Below are 10,964 nucleotides of genomic sequence, written 5' to 3'. Positions count from 1 at the left end.
CCCTTCATTCATTTATTATTTTTCATCTATACCATACAATTAAGGGCAAATTTGTCGATTCATGACAAAAGACAATCACCTAGAAAATCGTGCAAATATATTTTAGGACAATAAAAATTGGACGGAGAGAGTATTACACAAATGTTATTATCTTTATATTACATCACACATACTAATAAAAAAGTTATTTTAATCGTATCTAATTTATTTCTATTACATCATAATATAATAGTAATATTTTTAAAATTACGTGCTTATGGAAGGGAAGGAGTAATAAATTTAATTATTGTTCAATGAAAAGAGAAGCCTTCACTTTTTATAAATTAATAGTAAAAGTTATGTACTACAATAGTTGTGAAAAAAATAAATAAACAAAAGTACAAATACATATAATATAGAAAACAAATATTAAATACAAAATTTACATATGTGAGAATATCAGATACCAATAAATAAATATCAATCAACACTCAAACAACTATTTTAATTCAAAATTTTTATCGATGTATCAAATTCAAAATACATGAAGAAATACATTAGTATACGCACACGACACGGAGTTAAGTATCTGTCGAAGAAATACATTAGTATACGAACACGACACGGAGTTAAGTATCTGTCGAAGAAATACATTAGTATACGCACACGACACGGAGTTAAGTATCTGTCGAAGAAATACATTAGTATACGAACACGACACGAAGTTAAGCATCTGTCGCATCGACCGGTAAAGACGTCGCTCGATGAAGCGAGTTAGGTAAAAAATGTTTCGAATAGAGGTTGCGTGCTGCGCCTATGTTTAGCCCACCAAACGTATCGCATATCGACTCATACCCGTCGAACGTCCCATTATAGTCGGGAGTTACCTCGCCGTTCCCGTCTTCGCGAGCCATTTCTTCGACTTTTTCAAAACCCGGGTTTGAATGTCGCGATACAGCCCGTAATTTTTCAAAATTCGGGTCGGAATATCGCGATACGACGCCTAATTGTTGATCTCGGAGTTTTCTTATTTGCATTTGGTATTTGGCTTTAAGCCATCTCATCTCTTGTCGAATCTCATTTTCGTAGTCCTCCGGTTGAATCAAGGCTTTCTCAGTAAACAAAGATCGATCGTCATCGATCATATTGTCCTTCTCGGCAAAGTGGTTCGAATTTTTGTGTTCATCGATAAAATGGTCGTCGTTGTCGTCGAGTTGGGCGTTTACCTTAGGCCCGCCCTCATGTTGCGCCCATATGTCGGTAAATGGCCCGTCGCCCGGATTATTGACCCCGTCGTCGAGCAAACCGGCAGCGATATGTTTTTGCTCGGACCCTTCGACTTTATACGTAATCTCTTCAAATCGACCGTGCACGGTGCCGCAACCTTGTTTCGAGCATCGAAGAACTTGCACGTTCTTACCCGATCGCTCGGAGGACAAGTAGCCGGCAATTGAGCCGCAATTGTGGCAACAATTGTCGGTTTTAGGATCCGGGATATCTTCGATACGCAACTCGCTTGTCCAATCCGGCACCAACGAGGAAATCTCGTTGTCGATCATCTCCGCGATTTTGGTAACATCGTGATCGTGGATGTCTAATTCAAACACCATCTCGGTCGCAACGCTCAAAGCCGTATCCGTGTCGATATCGAACGGGAAGTAAATGTTGCGGACACGACCTATCCATCGGGATACCACAATTTTATTTTAAACTTCGACGGTCGTACGAAAACTCTAACAACAACCGAAAATAAAACACTACCTTCCTTGTCGGCGATTCGGAGTCTTAAGAAAATGTTGTCGTCCTCCCTCCTTTGCCCTTTGATCGTAACGTCTATGTTCTCCGAGCGGTCGTAATCTTGACTCGCGAATAAATCCATCTCGTTCGCAACCGAGTACCTTTCAAAGTCATTTTCATGTTCGTAACCGAGAAAATTTGCGTACCCGTTCACCAACGAGCCCGAAGTGCTACGATGAGCGTCGCGAAGGCATCGATTCAAACTCGGGTATTGATAAGTTAGCGGGAATAGATCATTAACATAATCGTCGGTTTGAAGAAATGGATCGTTGAGAAGCTCCCAAGCGGACAACCTATCCGACACCGATGCTAGACATTTCTCGATGAATTGTCGAACCTCGGGATCTTTCACTTTGTATAGCGAATCCGGTTTTTTTCCCTGAAACAAAGTAAACACAATAAATGATTCAAAATATGACACAACGGCAAATACGCGTCGAATGAAAGTTAAATAGGTACGGGGCCGTACGGAGACAACTTTCTTGTAAATTTGCGCGGGATGACAACACTCGCTATACGGATACTCGAAGGTCACCATTTCTAGAATGCACATGCCAAATGAGTAAATGTCAACTAATTCGTTATATTCTTCATCGTATACTTCAGGAGCCATGAATTCCGGTGTCCCTAAAAACATAAAAAAACGGAATCAATGTAATAGGTGATGATGTTCGATTCATTGAATCAAAATGTATAATTCTCACATACAAACATATATAAGTCATTAAAATTGGTAATATCATTTCTTCAATCTCACTAGAATTCGATAGCTAAAATATAAAGTCTAGACTAAATTTAGCGTCACAGAATTCGTGTCAATAACAAGAATCTAAAAAATCCAACGACCATGTGTTTTTTTCAAAATGGATTATAGGACTAAAATCACGATAAAGTAATCTCTCATTTTCATCTTAGCAACGGGACTAAATTAATTTTCACCGAGTCTTGACAATAAAATAGAAATAGATACTTCTAAAAGAACTAAAATTGTGAGCGATCGAAATTATCAAAGCTCGTTGTATTTTGCACCTAAAAAAATCGTAACCAAAGGCGAAAAAGTTATACCTACACAATGAGCCGCGTGAGATTTCTTAAGAATTGCAGCAAGGCCGAGATCACCGATCTTGACTTCGCCTTGATTGCCATTGATAAAGATATTGTCACACTTTAGGTCCCGATGAATTATCGGAGGATCATGGCTATGGAGATAATGAAGGCCCTCCAATATCTGTCGACACCAATGCTTGATCGCTCGGATGTGTACACGTTTATGGTTCATCCGAAACCTTTACATGACAACAACAACAAATTGTAAGATGAGTGAGTGAGAATAACGACGAAAATCCAAATTATTCATTAGAACATAATGAGGATCAAAGTACCAAAACAAAGTGAGGCAAACGACATTATAAACCACGACAATGTAAGAATCTAAAAGTAAATAAACTGGCTATCAATAAAATCCGAGGGGTAAGGAACCATGAAACATAACAAGCAATGTAAGATTAAGGATGCACAAGAATTTAAGGTAGTGTTTGTTCTCTTCGAGCTTCTTTTTTTCTTTTTACTATGCAATTTCACAATTTTCCTGCCAACGACTATTTTACTTAAAAAACCATCAAATTCCAAAAAGAACGTACACAGCAAAAAAACACCTAAATTGTGTTGCATAATGAACGCAAGTAGATTGTTACAATATCTAAGATTTAGAGAACTACGAACAACCCGAGCAAATTAAGATTATAAACCATGCCGAAACAAGAATCTAAAAGAGTGTAAAATAGGATCAATTATTACAAGAATCAAGTACTAAGGTGGTTGTAATAATGAACTCATCGATAAAAGATTCAACGAAAATTGAAATGATTCTTTTGCCGTAGTAAGACAACCAAATATTCGGCACAACACAATGAAGATCAAATCATTCATGCTTGCCACAATCGAATGGAAAATCAAACTTTAGGACAAAACAGTTCAATTTCAATACTCACATCCGGAACAAAGCAATGAAAATCAAAACCATTCATCCTCGTCACGATATAATGGAAAATAAAGATTTAGGAACCACTAAAAGACTTTGATTTTGATACACAGTCGACACAACACAATGAAAATAAAATCAATCGCGCTTGCCGCGAGATAATGGAAGATCGTGATTTAGGAACCAATAAAACACTCTGATTGAAAATTAAATTACTCATGCTCGACACAATATAATGGATTATCCAGATTTAGTAACCGCTAAAACACTACAATTCAGATGCACACATTCATCACAGTAAAATGAAATCAAATTGTTCGTGCTCGCCATGATATAATGAGAAATAGAGATTTTTGGAACCACTAAAACACTACAATTTCGATACACACATTTGGCACAACACAACGAAAATCAAATTACTCATGCTCGACACAATATAATGGAAAATCCAGATTTAGTAACCATTAAAATTCTCCGATTTCAATACACATTCACTACAACACAATGAGAAACAATTCGGTCGTGCTCGCCACCATGCAATGGAAAATTCCAAGTTAGGAACCACTAAAATGCTCGGATTACAACACAATGAAAAACAAATCAGTTGTGCCCGCCACCATATAATGGAAAATCATAATTTAGGAACCATTAAAACACTCCAATTCAATACACAACTTCCACGCAACACAATGAAAATCAAATTATTCATGCTCGACACAATCCAATGAAAAAATCGAGATTTATGAACAACCAAAACACTTCAAATTCCACATACAAATAGAACTGCTATTATCATCCACAACGAACATATTGCTACAATCGCAATCCACTTACTGTCGAAGAGTGCCGGAAGTGAACATCTCGGTGACGAAATTAATGTTCCGGTTGGCGGTATCAACCCAAGAAGTGAAGAATTTCATTATGTTCTTATGCTTCAACGTCTTTAGCAAATGAATTTCACAATAAAGCCTCTCGAGATCCTCGGGGCTTCGCAAGAAATCGTGTAGCTTCAATTGATTCCAGGCCACTTCAATCCCTTCATACTCATCAAAACCCTTATAGCTACAAAATCAAAAATTTACATTCAAATATGCCCATAACTCACAAATTTTCATACTCATCAAAAACCCTTGTAGCTACAAAAAATTAAAATTTTACATTCAAACATGCCCATAAATCACAAATTTTCATACTCATCAAAACCCTTATAGCTACAAAATCAAAAATTTCACATTCAAAAGTGCCCATAAATCACAATTTTTCATACTCATCAAAACCCTTGTAGCTACAAAAATTAAAATTTTACATTCAAACATGCCCACAAACCACAAATTTTCATATCATCAAAACCCTTCCTAGCTACAAAAATTAAAATTTTACATTCAAAAGTGCCCATAAATCACAAATTTTCATACTCATCAATCCCCTTATAACTACAAAAATTAAAATTTTACATCCAAACAAGCCCATAAATCACATATTTAAATATATGAACTTACTAAATTACTTGAATGAATGGACAAAAAAGGAAATGAAGAGTGAGAAACTACATACACAGTCTTTGAAGAACCTTTTCCAAGAATCTCATTATACTGAAATCAAAAAGGAAATGATGAGTGAGAAAAGAAGAGGAATTTAGCTAAAAAAAAGATTAAAAATTGAATAAACAATCATACTCTTCCATATCTTCCTGTCGGATCAACTTCAACAAACTCAGATCCATCAGAATCATCATCCATCATTGTTCTTGATCGAATCAGTTTTCTCTCTCTACAAACAACCAAAAAGAGCGAGAAATCACCAAATCCCCACCCAAATTCAAAAAAGAAAAAATTGATTCTATCCCAAAATGGGATTGGGATTCATTCTTCAATCTCTCTCTCTCTAGAACCCCAAATTAGGATCTGGAAATTCCAAACAGATCAAACCCAATGGATTTAACCTCGCCGATGCTTCATTTTTCTCACTCTATCCCCCTTCTCTCTCTACACAAAACCCTTCAATCCACAAATTGGAAAAATTATAAAAAGACAAGAAGAGGTTTCATTTTTCTGCCCCCAACAACTCAGCGACAACTCCAACGTTTCTCTCCACCATTTTTGTATCTTTCTCTCTCTAATTTCATCTATCTATCTCTTCACGAGCTCCTAAACTGCACCACTCTCCCTCTCTCTCTCTATAAATATAAGAATTTTCGATGATTGATTCGAAATGGATAGATGGATTTGAGAGCAATTTGGGAACCCTTTGCTGAGACTCATTTGTGTGAATGCAGTTTGCATTGACATTTTTTATTTTATTAATTATTAGAAAAAAATAATTCTGGATGTGTTTTTATTGCATTTTATTTTTTTGTTTTATATGCAGACGTATTAATAATATATTTACTTCTTCGTCTTATATAAATATATATTCGTAATGGTTCTAATTATTACAAATATTGTTATATTTATATAAATGTTTTTATTAATATTATAAGATATTAGTTTTAAAATTTTTTTTAATTTATACTATATTTTAATATAATAAATAAACATATAAAAATAAATGAAATCTTATAAGTCGGGCGGACCTAATATATTTCTCTTATTTTAATATATTAAAATTAATAATATTTTATTGATAAATAATAAGTCTCAGATATTTTGTCTGCGTTACCGTAGACACGGAAATTTAGAAAGAGTATAATTAGTAAATAATTAAAAATGTATTACTGAAATAATTATCGTATAATAAAAATAATTATAGATTAAAATTAAGATAATTGGTTAGTATAATTAAAATTAAAAAAATTATAAATTAAATTTTTTAAAATAAAATTAAAGTGTATAATTATTATCCAAAAAAATAAAAGTGACAAAATAGGTGGAACGAACAAAAATAGAAAAATGAACATGAGAAGTGAGACTTCGGGAGTATGAGTAAGAATATTTTAATTAAAATTGTCTTCTATATTTTATATACTCCTATAAAATAATATCTTTTTTAATAGAAAATATATAATTTTTTTTTCTGTTATAAAAAATTAGATTTGGTTATTTTATCAAAAACTATTACTTATAAAAAGCAAAAAGTCACATTAAAATATGTAAAAAAAAAGTGAAAGAATTTTTCAATGACTTTAATGAATTGTATATAATATTATATTTATAATTTATACAAAAATTAAGAATGTGCTATTTTTATGTTTTTTTTTATATATTATTAAAAAATGTTATTACAATGAAAAACTTTCAAAAATATAAATTATATTACTTTCATCCATTCAATACTAATGCATTTTGTCATTTTGATAGTCTAATTCATACAAATATATTTTAAACTATATTTATTTATAACAATATTATTATACTACTTCTCTCATATATAAGTTTATATATATATATAATTTTATATATTCTAAATAAATTTTTTTTAAAAAATAATAATTATACATTTGAGTTGGATTTTAAATATTATAATCTATATTTTAAAAATTTTAATTAAATTAACTAGTTACTTTAATTTTAAATTTTATTCTTAAAATTTTAAAATATTATTATTATAATATTTTTTAGATTATTGTATCTACGGAAAATAAAACAAGTTAATTGAAAAGAAGGTGGATCGAATATGTATTTGGTTATAATTTCAAACTCATTTTTATTTACTATTTCTAATAAAAATAATAATATATTATTTTCTCATAAAATATCATATAATAAATACTATTTAAACTGAAATTTACAAATATCTCAATTTTAAATCAAACTAAAAAAATAAATAAAAAGAAAAAACTTTGATTTGATGCATCACAATTTCAGTTATTGGAAGCTTTGCTATTACTTTTGTTCTTTTTGGAATTTTATTTTATTTTTATTATGCAATAATAATAAATTTTATGAAAATATAAGATTAGTTATTACTTATTTTTACAAAATATCACATTTAAATTAATATTTAAATTAAAAATTAAAATCAAGCTGCGAACAAACCCTACATTATTTCGTTCGAAAAATAAATATATTTTTATTCAGAAATAAAATTGTATAGTTTTAAAATAAATAAATAAATAAGGAGATGAAGAAAAAATCAAAAGGAAAAAAAAAGAAATAGTTCTATTTATTTTGTAAGTTATTGATTTATTTATTATATAATCTTACAATTTACTGCAATAAGAAAATATCATTTTAATTTATAAAAATCACATTCACTCCAAAATTTAATATAAAAATAAAACATAAAAAAAATCAACAAGTAAAAAGACATTTAATAATAATACATAGTACTTCATCTGTCATTTAAATTTATTATTATTTTTTTTTTGTCATTTAAAATTATTGTTACTTTTTTTGTCATTAAAAATTTTTTATAGTAAATGGAATATATAGAATTGTGATCAATCAAATACTGCAAAGCCCCGGTATTTATTACCGGTCAGAATTGGATCATAACGGAATTTCGGTCATTCTATTCTATATAGAGATACACAAATCAGGAATTTTCTTTATCGAAACGAAGGGATGGAAAGTTATTCTCATTTTTTTTTTTTAAGTAAAAAAAAAATACTATTTTTCTACTTCTTTTTTCTTTACCAAAAAAGTATAAATTTTTATTTTTATTTATTTTTCTTAAAACTCTTACCCGATCAAATGAGCATATAATTAGACACGACGGAGAGTACATATTATTTACTAAAATTTAAGAATAGAAATATAATAATACACTGCAATAAATAGCAAGAAATTGGCATTCAACCACATATCAATCTTCAAATTTTTATTTATTTATTTATTTATTTTTATGGGAATTGTTTGTTAGGAACTAATCAGATTAATCCTAACTCCATCCGTCTAAAAAAAATTGTCTTGTTTTATCCTAAAACAATTGTCATGTTTTTTTATTTAGTATTTGTGGTCCCTACTTTACAATAAAATTATTTATATTTTTTTACAATTACCTCTAATTATTACTCTAACTTACTTAAAATCTTTTAAAAAATTAAGGGTAATTTAGTATTTTATATTCTACTTTATACTCGCTCTCAGTTAAATATTATTATTTCTTAATTCACATGCCGACTCCCATTAAGACATCTTTTATGGGACGGATGGAGTAAATTTGTGCAAAATTATTTCGATATTGTCATTCTATATTATATATATTGTATTAATATATGTTATATTGAAAGCAATTGTAATACTTCATTCGTCCTAATACAATAGTCTTGTTTATCATTTTTGTCCGTCCCAAAACAATAGTCTCATTTCCATAAATAACCATATCACCGTAAAATTATCCATATTTTTTCATTATTATTACACAAATGCCACTACTTTTTATACTAATATACTCACAATGACAAAAAAATCATTTATCCTTACATTTTACCAACTACCGATACAATATCAATATTTCTTAAATATGATGCCCAACACAATATGACTATACTTTTGGGACAAATGAAGTATATATTATGTGAATTATTATTATTATTATTATTATTATTATTATTATTATTATTATTATTATTATTCGATTTATACCTAATGTATTAAAGCCTCCTATATATACATATGGATATTAATTTAAAAATTCACTCTTTTGGGCCAATAAATTGTCTTATTTAGCATTAAAAAGTTTGGTGAATATATTAAATAGGAATGGACAAAGTCTGGTAATTTCAATAAACTTTATTCTAATTATAAAATAATGTATGCTATAACAACAAATAATGCATAGCCACAAAATTAATGACCTGCTTAGACGACGTGTCTTAGAATATCTTGATATTTTAGGAATAAAATAAAATATTTTTTTAATGTGATTAATCACTGTAAAAAAAAATAATAATAAAAATTAAAAAACTGTTATTTGTGTTTGCAACTAGCAAAAATAGGCACTACTCGAAAATTCGATCTGAATACGAAAAAATCATGTCTGGGCCTTAAAAAATAGGCCTGAAAATTTTCAGACCGTATCGGACCCGACACACGAATAAATCGGGCCGTGTCTGGCCCAACATAATTTATTAAATTAAATATATGTTTTAAAAATAGTTTTATATATATATAAATTAAATGCATAAAAAAATCAAATTGAGGTTTTTTTCAATTTTTTTAAAAAATCAAAGGAAATTAAAATAAATAAATAAATTCGGCCTGGTCCGGCACGTTTTTTAACCGGCCCTTGTTTGGGGCTTGAATTTTTTGGCCCGACATAAAACCGGGCCGGGCTGAAATTGCCACCCCTATGTCATTATCGAGGGAATTTGCGGGATCAAACTCAATAATATTTATCCCCAACAATGAAATCATTTATTCCATTGATAGGTGCATTTGTTTGGGGTTTCGATTTTGAGTTGGGATTTGAATAGTAAAAATTTTGAATTTGAATAGTTGTATGATGTGATATAAATAGAGTTTGATGTGATGTTTTGAATGTAAAATTGATTTTTAGTACTATAATATAAAAAATAAAAAATAGGTGTTTGATTTGTTATTTTTGGTAGAAAAAAATGGGATGAATAGTGTATTTAAAATTCAATCCACCAAACATCTTCATAATTATGAAAATCAATAAACAAATGAATAAAACAACTTCAACACGTGAAATGTATAATTCGATCATAAAAAATACAAAATTAATATTTTCGGACGGAGAACTTAAAGTGACGAAACTTTGTTAGCCGTGTCTATATTATCATTTTCGTTTGTCTCATATTTTATAGTTTTTCTTTTTTTTTTAAAAAAAAAAATTATACTTTAATCTCATTCAAAGTTTTTTAATTTATAATCTTTATTTTATTAATTAGTTATTTTAATTTTAATATATAGTTATACTTATTATGCAATAATTACTTTCACTAATACATTACTCTCGCTGTCCTCTCCGTCCTAATTCAAAGTACTATTTTTACCATATTTACTTGTTTCACTCAAAATATCACTTTCTATTTTTAGTTAAAGTAATAATACAATAATACTAAAATAACCTAATTTTTTTTAAAAAAAATTACAAACATATCATTATACATATAATTAGTCAAAACGAAAATTTCAATATCTCTTACAGACTTTCACAAACCAATTTATATAGGAAAGTTTTATGTAAATATAATTAGTAAATAATAAAAATTTTATATTTATTAAAAACAATTATTATATAATAAATATAATTATATATTAACCTTAAAATAACTAAATAATTTAATTAAAATTTAAAAGTT

At 29.3% G+C, this 10,964-nt stretch overlaps 1 protein-coding gene across 1 annotated transcript; it reads right to left on the bottom strand.

Moving 5' to 3' along the window:
• Positions 1–457: 457 nt before the first annotated feature.
• LOC127250467 (probable serine/threonine-protein kinase WNK9) lies at positions 458–6,029 on the bottom strand. Its single transcript, XM_051273770.1, has 7 exons — positions 5,434–6,029; positions 5,312–5,349; positions 4,592–4,819; positions 2,842–3,062; positions 2,246–2,403; positions 1,741–2,155; positions 458–1,657 (listed from the first exon to the last, which is right to left on the bottom strand). The coding sequence occupies exons 1-7, from the start codon at positions 5,497–5,499 to the stop codon at positions 705–707; spliced, it is 2,079 nt and encodes a 692-aa protein (XP_051129727.1). The 5' UTR covers positions 5,500–6,029; the 3' UTR covers positions 458–704.
• Positions 6,030–10,964: the final 4,935 nt, after the last annotated feature.

The sequence above is a fragment of the Andrographis paniculata genome, unplaced genomic scaffold, assembly GCF_009805555.1.
Source record: "Andrographis paniculata isolate CXL003 unplaced genomic scaffold, ASM980555v1 Contig37END, whole genome shotgun sequence".
NCBI lineage: Eukaryota > Viridiplantae > Streptophyta > Magnoliopsida > Lamiales > Acanthaceae > Andrographis > Andrographis paniculata.
The sequence above is the reverse complement of the archived record's forward strand: the minus strand, read 5'-3'. Positions and strand labels throughout refer to the sequence as shown.